Genomic DNA, 20394 nt, shown 5'->3' on the forward strand with positions numbered 1-20394 from the left:
TTGGTGGGCTCAGAAACTTCGTCAAAGACGGTCTTTAAGAGATAAATAATCGCTTTTAATTCGCTAGACTTTGCGCTAAAATTCTCACAAGCAAATGCGCCTGCAAAATTTGGTTTTAGTGATGGCGCCCCGTTAAATTATTCTTTTTGTGTTTACTAGACTAAATTCTGTGTTTATTCTCTTAAAATTGGTTGTCTTGATGGGCTACATACAAAAATCAGTCAAAATCAGCGTTTTATACTCTAATTGATTTTTTAACTTTTTACCAATAAAGCAATTAAACGTGCTTCTTATTGTTAGCTCAACACAGTAAGCTAAAATTAACTAATAAATTAAAAATCTTGTTCACACAAAGAGTCAGGAAATTTATGAAAACGGTTTTAATTTTATTTAATCTTTCGAATAAACATATATTATTTACTTTCCTCGGTGATCACGCTGTTGATCCAATTGGTGAAGGATGCAACTTCTGTGTAGACGCCCGGTATTGCACCGCAATCTGCACCGTATCCCCACGACACAACGCCGTGCAGCACGCCATCCTTGACCAGGGGACCACCTGAGTCACCCTGAAATTTTGTATTATCTTAGACATTTAGACATCAAAGCATGAAACAATAAGCCTCGTCATTTAAATAAATAAGTTACTCACGAAGCACGTGTCCTGTCCTTCCCCACCAGCACAGATGTTATTCTCAAAGATGCCACGACCTATCTTGGCTTTGTAAAGCTCGTCGCATTTTTCCTTGCTCACAATTCGCACTTCTGCCTTCTGCAGGTAATAGGGTAGCCTGCCCACTGATTGCTGCGCATTTTCATCGTTTTGTAAACATTTTAAAGGGTACAAATATTTATAATTACATCAGTCTGTCCCCATCCGGAGACAGTCATGAGCCACCCGTCCTTTACCCTGCTGTTTCCAATCCGCACAGGTTGAATATTTTCGCTCCAAATGAAGGAAGAATCCACCTGATCATGGAAAAGGGTGTCTGATAAGCAATGTAGATAGTTAATGTTATTTAAACCTCCCAAACAGCAATGTCGTTTCCTTGGACCTTTTTGGACAAACGATCATATTCAGGGTGAATTGCGATAGAGCGAACGCGAACTCTTGTGCCTTCATTTGGGTGAATCGAGCCGGCGACAACGTCGATGTAATGTGGATTAAAAATACTGAAAATTCATTTATATTCAATGGTTATGCTTAAAATAGTTAAAATTTTCAAAATAAAGCAGATTTAAGAGGTTCATGGCATCTGTCCTGTTAATTTTCAAAAAAGGATTAGAAAAAGGAAAGAAAAGACTAACGAGCAATGTGCAGCTGTGACAATGTGCTTCCTGCCGACTATCGTCCCGCCACAAAAGTGGCCGAATCGAATATACTGGAGGGACACCTGCCACGGAACTTCACCATCGCGTGCATTCGTCCCGCCGATGATTCTTCCCTTCAAGGTCAGCTCCTGGTCAACGATGAGAGGGTTAGCAGCCACTCTCGCCCATGTACACGCTGAATAATTTGATAAGAAAAAAATGAACAGCTAAATTTGTTTTAAAAGGGTTTCTACCTGCACAGAACGCGGCGAACAACAGCAACGACCAAAGGAAATTCATGTTTGAGCTTCAAGTGCCGTAGCTAAATTGATTTAGACTTGACTTATATTTAATGGGCAGGTAACAGAAAATTAAAATGACGGGGGAAAATATTATTTAATGGTTTTGGATGGGCAACTTTAAATGCGAGGAAATTATGTTAATTTATGTCTTAGTTAGAAAAACATCTCGCAATTAGTTATTTAAAATATCGGTGCTGCGTGGTTCGAACATGGCAACGCCGCATGGGGAGGGGCTGAGTGAGGCCGGTAGGAGAGTGGGAGTTAGATGAGGAGCTGCCACGCGAGATACTTGAGGTGGACGATATCAGAGTGTACAACCACACTTAATACATTTAACAGTTTAAACTTATTACACTGAAATTCTTTTAAATTAATTCTCATTTAGTATTCTAGTGACTCTTAGAAGATTTAAATTTTAATTAACTAATTATGAGATGTTTTCTCAATAACACAAACATGATTTCCTCGTACTTAAAGTTGCCAAGAGGTTATTAATTAACCATTACAGAATATTTTTCCCCATCATATTTTGATTTTCTGTAACCTGCCCATTAAATATCAGTCAAGTCTAAATCACTTTAGCTGCGGCACTTGAAGCTCAAACATGAATTTTCTTTGGTCCTTCCTGTTTTTTGCCGCGTTCTGTACAGGTATTGAAACCATTTTAAAACTCATTCAGAAGTATATACTAATTTTAATTGAATAAACTCAGAGTGTACATGGGCAAGAGTGGCTGCTAACCCCTTCGTTGACCAGCAGCTGACCTCGAAGGGCAGCATCATCGGCGGGACGAATGCACGCGAAGGCGAAGTTCCGTGGCAGGTTTCTCTCCAGCGTAAGACTATTCGAATCAGTCACTTTTGCGGCGGGTCGATAGTCAGCAGGAAGCACATCGTCACAGCTGCACATTGCTCTATTTTTAAGTTAGTCTTAATCGATTTTAGTAAGACTTTAGAAAAAGGACATATGCCGAAAAATTCTAATCCGGCATCATTTTAAGCCTTTTAAAGAAACCATAATTTTATTGTAAAAAAATTTCAGCCGTTTTGAAGTCGTCGTTTTAGCCGGCTCGATTCACACGTACGGAGGCACTATGTATGACGTACGCTCTATCAAAATTCACCCTGGCTATGATCGTTGGACCAGCTTTGTCCAAGACAACGACATTGCTGTCTGGGAGGTAAAATTAAAAACCATAATTTAACCCTCAAAAATCGATTGGAGTGCTCAGAAACTTCTATCTATAATTTTTTGTCTGACTCTCACTTTTGAATCATCAGGTGGATTCACCCTTCATTTGGAGCGAAACTATTAAACCTGTGCAGATTGGAAACAGCAGGGTACAGGACGGGTGGCTCATGACTGTCTCAGGATGGGGAAAGACTTATGTAATTGGAAATATTTGAACTCTATTAAATGTTAATATACCTTCAAAATGATAATGGCAAAGCAGAACTCATGGCACCCGGTGCTACCTTATTACCTGAAGAAGGCAGAAGTGCGAATCGTGAGCAAGGACAAATGTAATGAGCTTTACATGGCAAAGTTTCATGTAACCATCTTTAAAAACAACATTTGTGCTGGTGGCGAAGGAAAGGACACGTGCAACGTGAGTTTTTTATTGAATTAAATTGATGGCGGGTCTAATTTTTAATAAAACTTCTTTCAGGGCGACTCAGGCGGTCCCCTGGTCAAGGATGGCGTGCTGCACGGCGTTGTGTCGTGGGGACCTTCAGAATGCGGTTTAATGCCGGGCGTCTACACCGAAGTTGCATCCTTCGCCAATTGGATCAACAGCGTGATCACCAGTGACAATGAATAATATATGTTTAATTGAAAGGTTAAATAAAATCTTTTTTAATCGCTTTCCTAATTTTCATGAACAGAAATGGATAATTTCCCCTCCATAAATAACAAGTGAACGAGATGTAAACGTTTTTCCCGCCAAAACAATACATATGCGACAAGTGCGCATGCGTTAGAGCTGGTTTGAGCACTTGCACAGAGACCACCTGTAGGAATGACTTCTTTGTCAAATCCGGTATTTGATATTATGCCAAATAAATATTTCCATATGGAAACTATGTAATTATGAGATGATTTCTCAATAATGTTGCGAGAAAGAAGGAAATAAACGAGAATTCGAAAAAATACCCTAAATTCTCTCAACTCTGGCCGACAATTCCTATAAAGCACAAAGCCTTTCTTCTCGCGGTGGGTTCTACGACCGCCAGCTGCAGCAAAATCAGAGATTCCTTGAGCAAATATCCAAAAAAATGTCTATGCTTAAAGTAGGGAAAGCCAAATTTAAACCCGCGCAACTTAACAAGACAATTCGACTTTATTGAATTACTCTAAACAAGAGATATAACGCGGATCACTCGAATTCCGCTTCGACGCCTCAAACCGCAATCACTCGCTTCCTTCTGGACCATAAAACCCCACGTCGCTCCGCCACTGCCGAAACCGGCAGAAATTAGCAGCAGCCTGACTGCTCACTCGCCGACATCTTAAAGTCCACGGCACGGCCCTGCGACGGAAGTCCTCGGCGTTGCCCACGAGCCCTCCAAAAGTGATCTCCTACCTTGTCTAATTACGCTGTCCGACTTCGGCTCGTTTAACTCGTGGACTTCGCTTCTCCTCGTTCCGTCCTTGTTCGGGTTCTTATACGGTCCTTTCTCCTCCTGCGTCTAGCTCCTCCTCGTTCTCCACGTTGTCACAACACCTAATGTGCTGATAAAAATGTTTGTAGGATGCCAGTTAATTTTGGAAAAATTAACAAAATTTATTCATTCAAAAAAATCTGCGTCAGAATTAAACTAATCTTTAATTATGACTCAAATTGCTCTAAACCAAAGGTCACTAAGGTTCTTCCCTGCCCTTCAAGAAAAATAGACTAAGTTAGGAATATCGCAAAAAATGACACACGGAATTTAATGGAATTAAGGTCGCTGATTATTATTATTAACCGGAAAAACAACAATCTTTATGAAAATCAGAACAATAGAAATTTGGCGTGTTGTTGAGTGTTTGTCTGTTGTTTTTCAATCGAGCGAATTCACATTAAAAAAAATGGAAGTTGTTAGTGGGGAAATTACAAATATAGAAATACAACAAAGAAAGAGATATCGACGCGCAACACTAAAAGGAGTACTTATCACAGCCTCTTCTCGGGTGTTGGCGCGGGGCCGCTCCGTCTATGTAGCTGCCGCTCGTATAGAAAGAAATCCGCAAAGTTGTCGATGCTGCCGCTCTCTCCAGGCTGGTGTGTCCACCGGGTGACCATGGGTTCGGCAAAGGTCACGGCGCGCGGGTGACGTGTGCGCGCGGCCGCCGATATGACGCCTCGGTTGGGCTCCGCGTGGACGAGGGACTCCTGACAGGGACTGGCCACGAGGGACACCTACAGGGTGGTGGACGAGGGAACATCAGAATGGCTCTTTGAAATAATTGTGGTGCCCGAAGCAACCACTGGCGGAAGCCCAAAAGGAGAATCCCAAAAGTTGGAAAAGCAAATGTTTACTTACAATTCCTGACTTAGGAGTGAATTAAACGTCGAATCCGAAATCTTATGATTTCGTTGTCTACAATGAGAGACGCACCCTGCTCAGGTGACGTGCGCTCTCGTCGGTGATTTTGGGCCATCTGATTTATTGTTCCCTGACCTACCGTGGGTTAACTCAGGCTAACCCCCCTGCGGCACCTATCGAAGGTGGAGAAATTGGGAGGGCGAAGCAGCTGGTCGCTGTGCAGTCGCACTCGTGCTGCACACAAGTTCGCTTTTGCACAGTTTTTCACATGATCACTTCACTCGCACAAATACAAAAAAACAAGCAATAATCAAAGAAGAGAGGGAAAGATAGGAAAGATATTTTTACAAAAATAAAAATAAATCAGTCATTTTACACAATTTACGTGTTTGCCAATTTCGCTATTGCCTTTATTACAAGTGATTGTAACAACGTTAACCCCTTCCTGTGCCTGTCGTCTTTTGAGAGGGTAGTTTTCTGCCTCCCCTAATAAAAGAATTAAGTTATCCCCTAGCACCTTCATCCCCCACCTCCTTAAAGCGCCCCTGCCCTTGCATCACACCAATAACTCAAACACAGTTTCCTCGTATTTAAATAAGTTGCCAAGAGACTATTAATAAACCATTACATAGAAAGTTTCCACCAACCTTTTAATTTCCTACTAGAAACCTGCTCAATTGCCCATTAAATATCAGTCAAGTCTAAATCACTTTAGCTGCGGCACTTGAAGCTCAAACATGAATTTCCTTTGGTCGTTGCTGATTTTCGCCGCTTTCTGTGCAGGTAGAAACCCTTTTAAAACTAATTTAGAAGTTTTTATTATTTTAACTAAATCAACCTCAGAGTGTACCTGGGCGAGAGTGGCTGCTAACCCCCTCGTTGACCAGCAGCTGACCTTGAAGGGCAGAATCATCGGCGGGAGGAATGCACGCGATGGTGAAATTCCGTGGCAGGTGTCCCTCCAGATAAGAGGATTCGGACACTTTTGCGGCGGGACGATAGTCGGCAGGAAGCACATTGTCACAGCTGCGCATTGCTCTACAATACAGTTAGTATTTCCGAGCATTTTCATTTTTAGAAATAATTTGGAAAAAAGGACAGATATGCCTTGAAAATCGAATCCTGCTTGATTTTTAAATTTTAGCCTTTTTATCGGAATATATAAATGAATTTTCAGCATGATTAACGTCTTTGTTGTGGCCGGCTCGATTTACAAGGACACCGGCATTAGTTTTGGCGTGCGCTCTTTCAAAATTCACCCTGACTATGTTCATTCGACCCAAGGAAATGACATTGCTGTTTGGGAGGTAAAATTAAAAAAATACAATTTGAAGACCATCTTTTGAAGAAGTTTTTGAGCACAACAATCAGGTCTTTAATTCGACCTTCAAGAATCGAATGGTGTGTCCAGAATCTTCGTCAGAATTGTTGTCTGACACACTTTTCCATGATCAGGTGGATTCTCCCTTCAAGTGGAGCGAAAATATTCAACCTGTGCAGATTGCAAACAGCAGGGTAGAGGACGGGTGGCTCATGACTGTCTCAGGATGGGGAAAGACTGATGTAATTGGAAATATTTTTACTCTATTAAAGGTTTTCATACCTTCCAAATGACATGGTAAGGCAGCACGAGGTGTGTCCTGATAACCTGCAGAAGGTAGAAGTGCGAATCGTGAACATGGACAAATGCACCGCGCTTTACAGGGCAAAGCATGACATGCCAATATATGAGAACCAAATTTGTGCTGGTGGGAGAGGGAAGGACGCGTGCTTCGTGAGTAACCAATTTATTTCAGTGCTTTATGATTTCAATGTCGAGGATTTTTATTTGTTGCTGTGTTATGTCTAAATGTCTTAGATCTTAGATAACAAAAATTTCAGGGCGATTCAGGTGGTCCCCTGGTCAAGGATGGCGTGCTGCACGGAGTTGTGTCGTGGGGACCTTCAGATTGCATGTCAATTCCGGGCGTCTACACCGTAGTTGCATCCTTCGCCAATTGGATCGACAGCGTGATCACCAAGGACAGTAAATAATATGTTTGTTTGAGAGGTAAAATAAATTAAAACGCTTTTTAATCGATTTCTTAATTGTCATGACAATTTTATCAATTTATTTGCAAATTTAAGCTGCCAGTGTTAAGCAAAGAAACACGTTTAATTGCTTTATTGCTAAGAAATCAATTACCATACATATACTATTTTAGGGAAAATAGTTTGTTTCTGACTGATTTCAATTTATTCATAAATTTAACGGGGCACCATGAAAAGCAGTAAAAGGGTTTACAAAAATTAATTTTAATTTTTAAAAGAGCAACTGCAATTTACTTTTTAGGTATTTAAGCAACGCGCAGGACTCATTAGACCAGCAAAATGCCTATTTCACATTCTTGCAGGCGAATTTACTTGTGGCAATTTAAGTTAAAAGTAACTTTTAAGCGATTTATTAGCGAGCTGTGCACCTGCGCAGAATAAGTCATATTTTTTCTCGAGATAAGGGGCAGCTCAGCGAGTGAAAAAATAAAAAGGCTTTGAGCACCCAACTAAAGTTGGCACGACTGTATCTGTGACGTCACCAGCAGTGGCGGGAGAAGGAGGAACCATTGGATTTTGGAGCACTTTTGGTCATGAAACAAATTCATATCATATACTATCTTTCTTTAAATTAAAAAAAATCATCATTCCCCGTTAAAGCACGGAATCAAATGATTGGTCTCTGTTATATATAGTAACCGCTTAAACATTTTACACCTTATTTCTTTCCAGATTATTTTCATTTAGTTTTCCAGTGACTCTTATATAAGGTTAAAATTTTAATTTGGAAACGAATTATTAGATGTTTTCTAAATAACACAAACAAATTTTCCTCATATTTCAAGCAGCCAAGAGAACGATTGCAAGATTAATATTAAAACCATTTTACAGCGTAAATGATTAAAGTTCAACCTGCCCATCAAGTATCTAAATCACTTTAGCTGCGGCGCTTGAAGCTCAAACATGAATTATTTCCTTTGGTCGTTGCTGATTTTCGCCGCATTCTGTGCAGGTAGAAACCCTTTTAAAACTAATTTAAAAGTATTTTTATTTTAATTAAATATGAAACTCAGAATGTACCTGCGGGAGAGTGGCTGCTAACCCTTTCGTTGAAAAACAGCTGACCTTGGAAGAAAGAATCACCGGCGGGACGAATGCACGCAAAGGCGAAATTCCGTGGCAGGTGTCCCTCCAGAATAGAGGATTCCACTTTTGCGGCGGAACGATAGTCGGCAGAGAGCACATCGTCACAGCTGCACACTGCTCTCAGGGTTTAGTATTAGGGTTGTACAAAACCGATTATTTATCTTTTGCCTCTATGATGTCCGCGGATAGATTTCATAAACCTCGAATCCCCTGATTTATTTTAAAATTTAATCGTTTTTAAGGCACAATAATTGAATATTTATTAATGAATTTTCAGCCGTATTAGCATCACCGTTGTCGCCGGCTCGATTCACAAGGACACCGGCATTAGATTTGGCGTGCGCTCTATCAAAATTCACCCTGACTATGATCGTTCGTCCCAAGGTTACGACATTGCTGTTTGGGAGGTAAAAATCATAAATATAATTTGAAGACCGTCTTTGACGAGGATTCTAGTTCATTATGAAGGTATATGCGAGAAGTGCGCATGCGTGAGAGCTGGTTTGATCTCTTGCAGAGAGACCGCTTGTACGAATGACTTCTTTGTCAGATCCAGCAAGCTCTGACGCATGCGCACTTCCCGCATTCATATTGCTTTGGCGGGAAAAAAAGTCCACACGTCGCACTGAATGTTTTGGTTGCAAAAAATACCAACTTTACCTCATTCGACCCTCAAGAATCGATTGGTGGGCTCAGAAACTTCAAAAGACGATCTTTAATTGTGTTTCTGACACACTTTTGCATTTTCAGGTGGATTCTCCCTTCATATGGAGCGTAAATATTAAACCTGTTCGGATTGCAAACAGCAGGGTAAAGGACGAGTGGCTCATGACTCTTTCAGGATGGGGAAAGACTGAGGTAATTGTAAATATTGGTACCTTTTAAAATGTTTTCAAAATGATGGCAATGCAGCAATCAGTGGACAGGCTACCTGATTACCTGCAGAAGGTAGAAGTGCGAATCGTGAACATGGACAAATGCAACGCGCTTTACAGGGCAAAGCATCACATGCCAATAAAAGAGAACCAAATTTGTGCTGGTGGGAGAGGGAAGGACGCGTGCTTCGTGAGTAACCAGTTTATTCCAGTGGTTTATGATTTAAATGCTGAGAATTTTTATTTGTTGCTGTGGTACGTCTAAATGTCTAAGTTAAGAAAAATTTCAGGGCGATTCAGGCGGTCCCCTGGTCAAGGATGGCGTGCTGCACGGCGTTGTAGCGTGGGGAGATGCAGATTGCGTTTCAATTCCGGGCATCTACACCGAAGTTGCATCCTTCGCCAATTGGATCAACAGCGCGATCGCCACAGACAGAAAATAATTTATTTATTTGAAAGGTTGAATAAACTAAGAACGCTTTTCCTAACTAGCTTTTTATTTTATTTGCGGATTTTAGCTGAAAGTGTTGAGCTAACTAAGAAAGCACATTTAATTGCTTTGTTGCTAAAAAAATGTTCAAAAGTAAATGAACTTATAAAACGCTTTAGCGAAAATAAATTTTTCTGATTGATTTTTGTGTTCAGCCAACCAAAAGAACCTCAGAATTTAGTCTGAAATCATGAAAAGTGCATTAAATTATAATACAGAATGATGCAATTCATTATTTGAACAATGTTAAAACCGAGGACAAAATCCTTGTGTATACTCTCCATAAAAATGTCAAGTATTAACTGTAGTCGATAGGAGAAATCTGCACGTGTTGGTGCAGACACACAAAATTCTTTAGAGACATTTACCGCCTTATCTGTGCCCTTTAGTAACTAAAATGTATATTGTTAAGAGCGCATGAAAGTGTTGAAGTGCCTGGAAACAGTCTTCAAGTTCTAAGTTACCGCCTGTGGAACAACCTCCCACAGTAATTTTATTTGCTTTTCAAGTATTTATGCAACGCGCAGGATTCATCAGTCTAGCAAAATGCCTAGTTCACATTTTGCAGGCAGCAACGCACAACTAAACACGAATTAATAAAATCTTGTGTGTCTTTCCTGCTTTCGTCGGTTAAATTAAATGTTTTTTTTTGTTTGCCTGTAACGAGTATTTGAAAATTCAAAGCTCACAAAACTCATCTGCCACCTAAAGAGTAATTTTCAATTATATTCAAGGCATATTTCTCGCCTAGAGAATGGAAAAATATATTACTTGCAATCTCACGCTCTAACTCCAGTAGTTCTGAGCAGCCTGCTTTATCCTCAAATAAAATATTTCGATGCAAAAATGTGAAATCTTTACGAAAGAGAGATGCTCCGCGTGGCTCCAGATCCAGATGAGTATGGCCAAACGGAAGCTGTGTGGGGACCAAGGAAAGGAGTTTAGGAGTCGAGCCGAAATTCTTCAGGTGGAGATAGTACTTGCCGGGACTAAGCCATTCCCGTCCCCGTCGTTACTACTATGTTTCTGTTTCCTTCGTTTTTAACGCAGCCAACAACAGATGGCACGGCTGTATCAGTGATGTCACCGGCATTGGTGGGAGAAGAGGAGTGGGTTTAGCCGGTAAAATTAGGAGAATTGGAATATTCGGGCACTTTTGGTCATGAAACAAATTCATATAATATACCATCATTCTTTAAAATAAAAAAATCACCATCATTCCACGTTAAAGCACGGAATCAAATGGAGTGACTGCAGAGGAAAATTAGGAATTTATATTATAAGGATTTATGAGGTGGATCAAATGTTTTAGTCTCTGTAATAATTACAGCTTAAACATTTTCTTTCCAATTTATTTTCATTGAGTATTCTAGTGACTCTTAGAAAGTTACTATTTTAATTAACTAATTATGAGATGTTTTCTCAATAGCACAAACATAATTTCCTCGTATTTAAAGTTGCCAAGAGGTTATTAATTAACCATTACAGAATATTTTTCACCCATCATTTTAATTTTCTGTTACCTGCCCATTAAATATCAGTCAAGTTTAGCTGCGGCACTTGAAGCTTAAACATGAATTTCCGTTGGTCGTTGCTGATCTTTGCCGCATTCTGTGCAGGTATTGAAACCCTATCAAAACAAATCTGGCAGTTATTAATTGTTATAATTATAATTAAACTTAGAGAGCACATGGGCCAGAGTGGCTGCTAACCCCTTCGTTGACCGGCAGCCGACCTTGAAGGACAGAATCATCGGCGGTACGGATGCACGCGAAGGGGAAGTTCCGTGGCAGGTGTCTCTCCATCATATTCGATACGGCTTCTATTGCGGTGGGACCATAGTCGGCAGGAAGCACATTGTCACAGCTGCACACTGCTCTAGAGATGAGTTAGTCTTTACACGCGTATTCTCTTTGGGGGAAAAATACATATGCCATGAACCTCGAATCTGCTTTATTTTAAAATTTTAACCTTTTCTAGGAACAATTACTGAATAATATCACATGTAAATGAATTTTCAGCCGTAGTGACGTCTTCGTTTTCGCCGGCTCGATTGACAGGAAAACCGGCACTAGATATGACGTCAGCTTTATCACAGTTCACCCTGACTATGATCTTTCGTCCGAAAAGGTCCAAGAAAACGACATTGCAGTTTGGGAGGTAAAGATAAAAACTATAATTTGAAGACCTTCTTTGACGAAGTTTCTGAGCACACGAATTGATTCTTTGATGGTCGAATTCGGTAAAGTGGATATTTTCCAAACAAAAAGATGAGCGCGACGTGCGAACCTTTTTCCCGCCAAAACAATATGAATGCGAGAAGTGCGCATGCGTCAGAGCTGGTTTGCAGAGAGACCGCAGCTGTACGAATGACTTCTTTATCACATCCTGCCAGCTCTCACGCATGCGCACTTCTCGCATTCATTTTGTTTTGGCGGGAAAAAAGTTCTTACGTCATGCTGCACTTTTTGGTCGGAAAATATATTTAATTTATCTAATTCGACCCTCAGGAATCGATTGCTGTGCTCAGGAACTTCAAAAGAGGTCTATAATTGTACGTCTGACATACTTTTGAATCATCAGATGGATTCTCCCTTCATTTGGACCGAAAATATTCAACCTGTGCGGATCGCAAACAGCAGGGTAGAGGACAGGTGGCTCATGACTGTCTCAGGATGGGGAAACACTAAAGTAATTGGAAACAGCGGGGGCCAGATGTGCGATAAAATTGGTTCGCACCGCGCAGATCCAAGATGGCGTCTGAAAAAGCTCTCTTTGGATTGCCGTACGATTGTTAAGAGTTTGTTTTTACGATCCAAAAGACACAATTAGTACAGGAAATGCAAATTATGTAACAATATTAACGAAAACTTGCTCCTTTACCGTGACCCTTTTTTCGCGCCATACTCCACCGGACGCCATATCTGCGCGTCGCACGAATCTGATCCCCACTGATTGGAAATATTCTATTAAATGTTTTCATACCCCCAAAATGATATATTGGCAATGCAGAATGCATGGGACGCGTTTCCATCTAATTACCTGAAGAAGGCAGAGGTGCGAATCGTGAACACGGAGGAATGCAGAGCGCGTTACTACGCAGTTTTTGAAGTAGACATCCCTGAGAACGCTATTTGTGCTGGTGGCGAAGGAAAGGACACGTGCAACGTGAGTTACCAATGTTTCTGGGCTTTTATTGAAATCAATTTTTCTTGCTATGCTGGGTCTAAGATATAATAAAACTTCTTTCAGGGCGACTCAGGTGGTCCCCTGGTCAAGGATGGCGTGCTTCACGGTGTTGTTTCATTTGCAGTTCGTACAGCTTGCGGTTTTTTACCGGGCGGGTACACCGAAGTTGCAGTATTCGCCAATTGGATCAACAGCGTGATCTTCGAGGACAATCAATAATATTATATGTTTGCTCGGAAGGTTAAATAAAGTACCAAACGGTTTTTAATCGTTTTCATAATTTTCCTGACTCTCTTCTCTCCAATACTTTCTTGTTGTTTTGGCGGGAAAAAAGGTCGCATGTCACGCTGGACCTTTTGGTTGGTAAAATTATCAACTTTACCTAATTCGACCCTAACAAATCGATCGGTGGGCTCAGAAACTTCGTGTTTAAATTAGCGAACTGCTCTGCGCCTGCAAAAAATTGGTCTTAATTTTTCCGAGATCGAGGCGCAGTCCATGTCGATGACCAGTGATTTCAGGCAGTTTAAAAATACAGCAGGTTTCAGAAGAAATGGTTTAAAGCCAAATTAATTTTAATTATTTTTTAATTCCCATTTAATTTTAGCAATTGGGTTCCTCAAGTCAAACACGCAGGACATATGAAAATTAAACCAACCGTATTTTCTATATTTAAAAATTTATAGTAGTAACAATTCTTCAAATTAATTTTCAATTAAATTCAAGGCATGTTTCTCGCTAAAGGAATGGAAACTTATTTTACTTGTAATCTCACGCTCCAACTCCAGTAGTTCTAAGCAGCCTATATACTATCCTCAGGAAAAATTTGGAGGAAAAAATGTGAACTATTTACGAAAGAGAGATGCTCCGCGTCGCTCCAGATCCAGATGATTATGGCCAAGCGGAAGCTGTGTGGAGAGCAAGGAAAGGAGTTTAGGAGTCGAGCCGAAATTAACCAGGAGGAGGAAGTGCTTACAGGGACTAAGCAACTCCCGTCGTTACTTCCCTGTTTTGTTTCCTTTGTATTTGAAGATGGCTCGGCTGTATCAGTGACGTCACCGGCATTGGCGGGAGAAGGAGGGAGCGTGGTAAAAACTTTGAATTGCATAATATGGCTAAATGTTTAGGGAATGAATGAAATTACGGAAATTACGTCCTCGGCGCTTGGGAAAGGAAAATAAGCGCAAATATGGTGCCGTTTTTGGGGATTTTAAGAGGAATTTTAATTAATTTCCACGCAAAATCCTTTATCACAAACAAACAGATTAGGTTATTTTCTGCACTTTCACGGAATCGAATGGAGTGACTGCAGAGGAAAATGAGGAATTTATTTAGTAAGTATTAATGAGGTGGATCAAATGTTTTAGTCTCTGTAATAATTACAGCTTAAACATTTTACACCTAATTTCTTTCCAATTTATTTTCATTGAGTATTCTAAGTGACTCTTAGAAGGTTACTATTTTAATTAACTAATTATATGAGATGTTTTCTTTTTCTCAATAACAGAAACATAATTTCCTCGTATTTAAAGTTGCCAAGAGGTTATTAACTAACCATTACAGAATATTTTTCCCCATCATATTTTGATTTTCTGTAACCTGCCCATTAAATATCAGTCAAGTCTAAATCACTTTAGCTGTGGCACTTGAAGCTCAAACATGAATTTCCTTTGGTCCTTCCTGTTCTTCGCCGCATTCTGCGCAGGTATATAGAATCCCTTTTAAAACAAATCCGGCAGTTTTTTTTAAATTATGCTTTAACTCAGAGAGCACATGGGTGAAAGTGGCTGCTAACCCCTTCGTTGACCGGCAGCTGATTTTGAAGGACAGAATCATCGGCGGTACGGATGCACGCGAAGGGGAAGTTCCGTGGCAGGTTTCTCTCCATCATGTTCGATACGGCTTCTATTGCGGTGGGACGATAGTCGACAGGAATTTCATTATCACAGCTGCACACTGCTCTAAATATGAGTTAGTCGGATCTTTCCGCTCATACTTTATTTTATTAAATAATTTTAAAATTTTAGCTTTTTTACAGATCAATTATTGAATAATATAACATGTAAATGAATTTTCAGCCGTAAAGACGTCTTTGTTTTCGCCGGCTCGATTCACAAGGACACCGGCGATAGATATGACGTCAGCTTGATCGTGGTTCACCCTCGCTATGATCTTTCGTCCCAAAAGGTCCAAGCCAACGATATTGCAGTTTGGAAGGTAAAAATAAATACAAAAATTTGAAGAACTTCTTTGACGAATAAGTTTCTGATCACACCACTCGATTTCTAATGGTCGAATTCGGTAAAGTGGATATTTTCCCCAACCAAAAATACCAGCGACGTGCGAATTTTTTTCCCACCATAATAATATGAAATGTGAGAACTGCGCATGCGTGAGATCTGGTTTGAGCACTTGCATAAAGACCGTTTGTACGAATGACTTCTTTGTCACATCCAGCAAGCTCTGGCGGGAAAATATTTCGCACGTTGCGCTGGACTTTTTGGTTGAAAATTTATCCACTTTACCTATTTCAACCGTCAAGAATCGATTGGAGTGCTCAGTAACTTCAAAATACGATCTTTAATTGTTTTTCTGATACACTTTTGAATTATCAGATGAAGTCACCCTTCAGTTGGAGCGAAAATATTAAACCCGCGGGGATTTCATTCAGCAGAAGGGTAGAGGACGGGTGGCTCATGACTGTCTCAGGATGGGGAAAGACTAAAGTAATTCCAAATATTTGTACTCTATTAAATGTTTTCATACCCTCAAAATAATATGGCTATGCAGAACTCATGGGACGCAATGCCATCTAATTACCTGAAGAAAGCAGAAGTGCGAATCGTAAACAGGGAGGAATGCAGAGCGCGTTATCAAAATGTTTTTGGAGTAGACATCCCTGAGAACACTGTTTGTGCTGGTGGCGAAGGAAAGGATACGTGCAACGTGAGTTACCAATATTTCGGGTGTTTTTATTAAATTAAATTATTATTTATTTGCCATGCCGGGTCTAAGATATGATAATACTTCTTTCAGGGCGACTCAGGTGGTCCCCTGGTCAAGGATGGCGTGCTGTACGGCGTTGTTTCATTTGGAGTTGGTACAGCTTGCGGTTTTTTACCGGGTGGGTACACCGAAGTTGCACTATTATTCCCCAATTAATGGATCAACAGCTTGATCACCGAGGACAATGAATAATGTATACTTGAAAGTTTTAATAAAGTACAAACCGTTTTCCTAAATTTCTGACTCTCTTTTCACATATAAGTTCATATTATTCTGGCGGGAAAAAAGTTCGCACGTCGCGCCGCACTTTTTGGCCGGGAAAAATATCCATCAACCCTCAAGAATCTATTGGTGTGCTCAGAAACTTCGTCTTTAAATTAGCTAACTGTGTGCCTGCGCAGAATCGGTCTTGATTTATTTCTGGAGATAGAGGGCAGCTCTCTCTGTGAGAGAAAACGACGTCTTCTGCGTTCCTATTCTGAAGCAGATTGCACGTGGAAAATATGAAAATGCTTCAGCTGAAGGAATAACAAAGAAAACTCTAGGCTTTGCTTCAAATCCGATTAAAATGTATTTATCCATCTGATTCATCTGAAAATCCGGAACGAAACTATTCCAAATTTAAGTGTTTGATTACTAATAATTTTTGTAGAATTATTAATTATTAGAAAACCGGTCGAGAACGGAGATGAGATCAGTGTCGACGAACCAATCAATCTCTTCTCCATCCGCGCCGGAGAAAAATAAATCAGAGCGAATTTTCGGTCCGTCACAGGTTCCAAGGTGGCATCTGACCAGGGTGGTGTACTCGTCCAGGTTGTTCATAAAAAACTGGACATTCTCGAGACGATGCTCTTTCAAGCAATCGTCGACGCATTTGATCAGCTCGAAGTACGCCTCGAGGGTTTCATCGTAGACCTGTTCAATCGTGGCGCAGTCCATGTCGATGACCATTGATTTCAGGTTGCGCAGGATTCCTCTGGTACCCTGAATGCTGCAGACCACATTCTCCACGTCCTCCACGTTTTCAGTTTGGCCAATCAGCTTGACCCTTTCCAAACTGGCTGACCGCAGAATGAACGACAGCAAATCGCTCCTGTCCTTTGAAATGCTGCAAAATTATTTACCTTCAAAATTATTGTATTTATTTCCTAAAATAAACCTACTGGGTCACCAGCAGCTCCAGTTCTGTCAAGTGATTAATTGGTGGTCGGAGCGCATCAACGTCCATCTGGTGAGAAACAAAATTGAGCCTTTCCAGATTTGGACACTGGTAGAAAATGCAGCTGATGCTGCAGGTCTTGATACTCGGAGACAGGCTCACGACGCTCAGAGTCTTAATTTTCATTTTGTATGTTTTCAAGAGCTCCTCCAGGATCGGATTGAACGTCAGTGGCCTGGACATGCGGATGTCCAGATGCTCAACGTTGGAAAAATAGAGCAGAAAATCTAATTGGTGAGAAACAACGTCCACAGGGAATAATTGGTCCTGAAACATCTGCGGAAGAACAAATTTCTAAATTAAAATCACCTTAAATTGAGCAAATTGGGGTCCGGATTGCGATCTGTGTTCGGGTTCCCGCTGGTCAGAAGTCAATATGGTGTCGAAATTTTTAGTTTTTTGAATACTCGCCCAATTTGAAGCTGCGCAGTAAACTTGTGCGCATCTCAAGAATGCGCAGTATGTTCAGATCGCTTCTTCGTCTCACAGGAAGGCTAAAAATCATCACTGCGCATGCGTGAAGCAAATTAAAACCTTCTGCGCAGTTAAAATTCCCACCAGGGGCCAGGTTGTGATCTGTGTTGGTTCTTTGCCGGCCAGAAGTCAATATGGCGTCGAAATGATGGAGGTCAATCAGGAGACAGTCCAGCGGCCAATCAGAAGCATCGAAAAAGAGGCGTGCCGACCTAATAATTTCATTCCCGCGTATTTTTTTACATTTCCATCAGCCTGATGTGCCATCTAACGGTCGATTCACCGATTACCGGGCTAATCAGCTGTTACTAAAGAAATAACAAAAAAAACATTCAACTTTCCCGCCGTTCTCGTACTCTACCAGACGCCATATCTGACCGTCACGTGAATCCAGACCCCGTTTGTCCTTATTAAAATAATTTTCAAACCTTCAAATGGGTGACGTGGGGAAACCTGAGATGAATATCATTAGCGTCGCGCAGATCCGTGTCCATATCAATTGTTAAATGAAGCAGGTTCGAAGCAGGTGGATTTTTATTTCTTGATTCTTTAGGATCAGGAAGGGGCAAACCCTGGCCTGTGCAGAATTCACTGGCGAACTCCTGGACGACCTGCAACTTGGGCAGGTTCCTGACGCAGAGCTGGTTCAGCTGCTTGACTGCCGCCTTCGATGGCGAGCGGAAGAGGAAAATCCGCAAATTGACCAGTTTTTTCTGCAACTCCGAAGCAGGTGGAAGAGGCACCGAGGCGTCCAGGTCGAGGTTGACGCTGACGAACACGAGAGAAGAGCGGCAGCTGAAGATCAGGTTCAACAGCTCGTCTAATTTGAACGAGAACAGCTCAATCCGCAACTCTCGCAAACGCTGCATGTTGCAGAGCATGTCTGACGGGAGTAAATTGGAGAAACTGATCTGCTGGTGGAAGAGCGGGTCGAGGTCCAGGTGCCTAAAGAGCAGCACCTTGCCGAGCGTTTCATGAGCGACTTTGAAGATTTTTTTCAAAACCTGTTAAGGATTTAGGTTGATTACCGTCTTTGATGAAGTTTCTGAGCACACCAATCGATTCTCGAGGGTCGAATTAGGTTAAATATACAGTGCAACGTGCGAACCTTTTTTCCCGCCAAAACAATTAGAATGCGAGAATTGCGCATGCGTCAGAGCTGGCTAGGTGTGACAAAGAAGTCATTCCGTTCTGGCGGACTCTCTGCAAGTGTCCAAACCAACTCTACGCATGCGCAGTTCTCGCATAAACGTTCATATTGTTTTGGCGGGAAAAAAGTTATTCGTTGCGCTTGACTTTTCGGTTGGATAAAACATCCATTTTACCTAATTCAACCCTCAGGAATCGATTGGTGTGCTCAGAAACTTTGTCAAGGGCGGTCCTTAATGAGTTTTAAACTATATTTACGTCTTGGAAGGTTTGAAACTTTTTGTCAGGATGGCAAAAGGAGATTAAGCCAGTCAGGTCGACCAAGTGCAAATGAGGACCAAGCATTTCATCTACCATCGCTTCGCAGGTCGGCAAAACTACCTTTTGCAAGGCTTCCTCGTTTCCGTACGGATTTTGACACTTGGACGTCTTCAGCTCGAGCGAAAAGTTCGTCGCTACACGAGGTTTAGACATCAAAGAAAGTAGGTTAATGCACACGGAATTAATGGACTCACGGGATTCTCTAACGGTTTTCATTTGAGTTGACAGTAAGTCCAGGAAGCATAATTCCATTTTCAGCTTTTGGGCCCGATCCAAAATAGCGCATTCGCATTTCTCCAAAATCTCCTCACTGTTATTCGTAACCATGGCCTAATAATTGAAATGTTTATAAATAATGATGGTAGTAAATAAAATCTAGGGAATTCCAATCATTTAAATAATCCTCAAGATATAATTTTAATAATTTCCCGAAATACCAATTTCAATATTTCTAGCAAACAAGTGAAATAATAATTTTCATATAATTAAATCTCCCCGAAAATAATTATTTCCTCTTGTAAAAAACTAATTTGGTGGAAATTCCACAAATATCGTAGAAAACTAAAAGGCTAAAATACCCACCTCGGTGTAAATTCTCGTCCAATTCTGCCTTTCTTGGAGCGACAGCTGTTTCTGTCGATGTGAAACGGAGTTGCACGTCTGGAAATGAGTCAGCGTTCAGTTTACCCCCAACCCTCGCAGCTCTCGCAAAGGTGGCACAGGAAAGCCGCGAGTTTTTAAGATGGAAAATTGTGCCGTTGAGGGTATACCCTGGAAAAAAGTTATTTTTATTTGTTTTTCGTAATTTGACTGCCTCGCCGAGACCTAAATATTAAATCGAAATAATATTGTCTGCTATTCTATAAAATACCGCCCTTTTCATTCTGATTGTATTATATTGAATTTTTTCCTTTGCCTGTAACTGTACCTGAGGATGGAGAACATGCCTGGAAAAACCGGAAAATCGTCGTTGACGGCTGCTTGGGACGAGCTGAAATAAACCTCTGGTACTGAGTAATTTTTAAAAGCTTACCTTTATTTCATTTAAATGAGCGTAAATATATTTAGAAAATTCCAAAACACGAACATTGAACCTCATTAATTTTGAAAAATAATTAAAATAATGTCAGGAATAATTACTGGAGTATTCTACATAAACAACATTTCAGCGTTTCTTTGGCCTTCAAAAATAAAATATATAACCTTTAATTGATAATAATGTTAAATTAATTCCCCAGTTGCATAAACCCTAAGTGTTCGAAGCCGCCAACAGATGGCGCCACCGTAGACTTTCGATTTGAAGACACTTCCACTGCGATTTCAGACTCAATGTAGCTACTGTGCATTC

General features: G+C 40.8%; 6 protein-coding genes across 6 annotated transcripts; 5 read left to right on the forward strand and 1 right to left on the reverse strand.

The window, feature by feature from the left end:
• The first annotated feature begins 1822 nt into the window (after window positions 1-1822).
• LOC135937342 (trypsin delta-like) lies at window positions 1823-8180 on the forward strand. Its single transcript, XM_065480491.1, has 8 exons — window positions 1823-1859; window positions 2326-2536; window positions 2655-2793; window positions 2894-3001; window positions 4997-5115; window positions 6321-6450; window positions 6599-6706; window positions 7025-8180. The coding sequence occupies exons 1-8, from the start codon at window positions 1823-1825 to the stop codon at window positions 7175-7177; spliced, it is 1005 nt and encodes a 334-aa protein (XP_065336563.1). The 3' UTR covers window positions 7178-8180.
• On the forward strand, window positions 2612-3489 carry LOC135937174 (kallikrein-8-like). The gene is made up of 2 exons (XM_065480265.1): window positions 2612-3222; window positions 3283-3489. Exons 1-2 carry the CDS (start codon window positions 3049-3051, stop codon window positions 3433-3435), a joined length of 327 nt encoding a protein of 108 aa, XP_065336337.1. The 5' UTR covers window positions 2612-3048; the 3' UTR covers window positions 3436-3489.
• Window positions 8181-8492: 312 nt separating the features above from the next.
• On the forward strand, window positions 8493-9836 carry LOC135937343 (trypsin alpha-3-like). Its single transcript, XM_065480492.1, has 5 exons — window positions 8493-8497; window positions 8598-8727; window positions 9071-9178; window positions 9233-9385; window positions 9486-9836. Exons 1-5 carry the CDS (start codon window positions 8493-8495, stop codon window positions 9636-9638), a joined length of 549 nt encoding a protein of 182 aa, XP_065336564.1. The 3' UTR covers window positions 9639-9836.
• A 1771-nt stretch (window positions 9837-11607) lies between these two features.
• Window positions 11608-13134, forward strand: LOC135937173 (trypsin-1-like). Its single transcript, XM_065480264.1, has 4 exons — window positions 11608-11845; window positions 12269-12376; window positions 12698-12853; window positions 12938-13134. Exons 2-4 carry the CDS (start codon window positions 12269-12271, stop codon window positions 13091-13093), a joined length of 420 nt encoding a protein of 139 aa, XP_065336336.1. The 5' UTR covers window positions 11608-11845; the 3' UTR covers window positions 13094-13134.
• A 375-nt stretch (window positions 13135-13509) lies between these two features.
• LOC135937172 (trypsin alpha-3-like) lies at window positions 13510-16104 on the forward strand. The gene is made up of 6 exons (XM_065480263.1): window positions 13510-14579; window positions 14641-14845; window positions 14953-15091; window positions 15490-15600; window positions 15665-15820; window positions 15911-16104. The coding sequence occupies exons 1-6, from the start codon at window positions 14534-14536 to the stop codon at window positions 16034-16036; spliced, it is 783 nt and encodes a 260-aa protein (XP_065336335.1). The 5' UTR covers window positions 13510-14533; the 3' UTR covers window positions 16037-16104.
• Window positions 16105-16537: 433 nt separating this feature from the next.
• Window positions 16538-19373, reverse strand: LOC135937344 (uncharacterized). The gene is made up of 5 exons (XM_065480493.1): window positions 19241-19373; window positions 18984-19180; window positions 18005-18580; window positions 17047-17378; window positions 16538-16991 (listed from the first exon to the last, which is right to left on the reverse strand). The coding sequence occupies exons 1-5, from the start codon at window positions 19371-19373 to the stop codon at window positions 16538-16540; spliced, it is 1692 nt and encodes a 563-aa protein (XP_065336565.1).
• Window positions 19374-20394: the final 1021 nt, after the last annotated feature.

The sequence above is a fragment of the Cloeon dipterum genome, chromosome 2, assembly GCF_949628265.1.
Source record: "Cloeon dipterum chromosome 2, ieCloDipt1.1, whole genome shotgun sequence".
Taxonomy (NCBI): Eukaryota; Metazoa; Arthropoda; class Insecta; order Ephemeroptera; family Baetidae; genus Cloeon; species Cloeon dipterum.

What these genes read in the sequence shown, in the direction of transcription:
- LOC135937343 (XM_065480492.1), top strand. An exon ending in ACGACATTGCTGTTTGGGAG is followed by an intron (nt 8,728 to 9,070) that starts GTAAAAATCATA and finishes TTGCATTTTCAG; the next exon opens with GTGGATTCTCCCTTCATATG. An exon ending in GAGGGAAGGACGCGTGCTTC is followed by an intron (nt 9,386 to 9,485) that starts GTGAGTAACCAG and finishes GAAAAATTTCAG; the next exon opens with GGCGATTCAGGCGGTCCCCT.
- LOC135937174 (XM_065480265.1), top strand. Translation starts at nt 3,049, where the DNA reads ATGATAATGGCAAAGCAGAACTCATGGCACCCGGTGCTACCTTATTAC. An exon ending in AAGGAAAGGACACGTGCAAC is followed by an intron (nt 3,223 to 3,282) that starts GTGAGTTTTTTA and finishes AACTTCTTTCAG; the next exon opens with GGCGACTCAGGCGGTCCCCT.
- LOC135937172 (XM_065480263.1), top strand. Translation starts at nt 14,534, where the DNA reads ATGAATTTCCTTTGGTCCTTCCTGTTCTTCGCCGCATTCTGCGCAG. An exon ending in CTTCGCCGCATTCTGCGCAG is followed by an intron (nt 14,580 to 14,640) that starts GTATATAGAATC and finishes GCTTTAACTCAG; the next exon opens with AGAGCACATGGGTGAAAGTG. An exon ending in AAGGAAAGGATACGTGCAAC is followed by an intron (nt 15,821 to 15,910) that starts GTGAGTTACCAA and finishes TACTTCTTTCAG; the next exon opens with GGCGACTCAGGTGGTCCCCT.
- LOC135937344 (XM_065480493.1), bottom strand. Translation starts at nt 19,373, where the DNA reads ATGGTTACGAATAACAGTGAGGAGATTTTGGAGAAATGCGAATGCGCT. An exon ending in GAAAACCGTTAGAGAATCCC is followed by an intron (nt 19,181 to 19,240) that starts GTGAGTCCATTA and finishes AACCTCGTGTAG; the next exon opens with CGACGAACTTTTCGCTCGAG. An exon ending in AGTTTCAAACCTTCCAAGAC is followed by an intron (nt 18,581 to 18,983) that starts GTAAATATAGTT and finishes AATCCTTAACAG; the next exon opens with GTTTTGAAAAAAATCTTCAA.
- LOC135937173 (XM_065480264.1), top strand. Translation starts at nt 12,269, where the DNA reads ATGGATTCTCCCTTCATTTGGACCGAAAATATTCAACCTGTGCGGATC. An exon ending in CAGGATGGGGAAACACTAAA is followed by an intron (nt 12,377 to 12,697) that starts GTAATTGGAAAC and finishes TTGGCAATGCAG; the next exon opens with AATGCATGGGACGCGTTTCC. An exon ending in AAGGAAAGGACACGTGCAAC is followed by an intron (nt 12,854 to 12,937) that starts GTGAGTTACCAA and finishes AACTTCTTTCAG; the next exon opens with GGCGACTCAGGTGGTCCCCT.
- LOC135937342 (XM_065480491.1), top strand. Translation starts at nt 1,823, where the DNA reads ATGGCAACGCCGCATGGGGAGGGGCTGAGTGAGGCCG. An exon ending in GGAGGGGCTGAGTGAGGCCG is followed by an intron (nt 1,860 to 2,325) that starts GTAGGAGAGTGG and finishes GAATAAACTCAG; the next exon opens with AGTGTACATGGGCAAGAGTG. An exon ending in ACGACATTGCTGTCTGGGAG is followed by an intron (nt 2,794 to 2,893) that starts GTAAAATTAAAA and finishes TTGAATCATCAG; the next exon opens with GTGGATTCACCCTTCATTTG.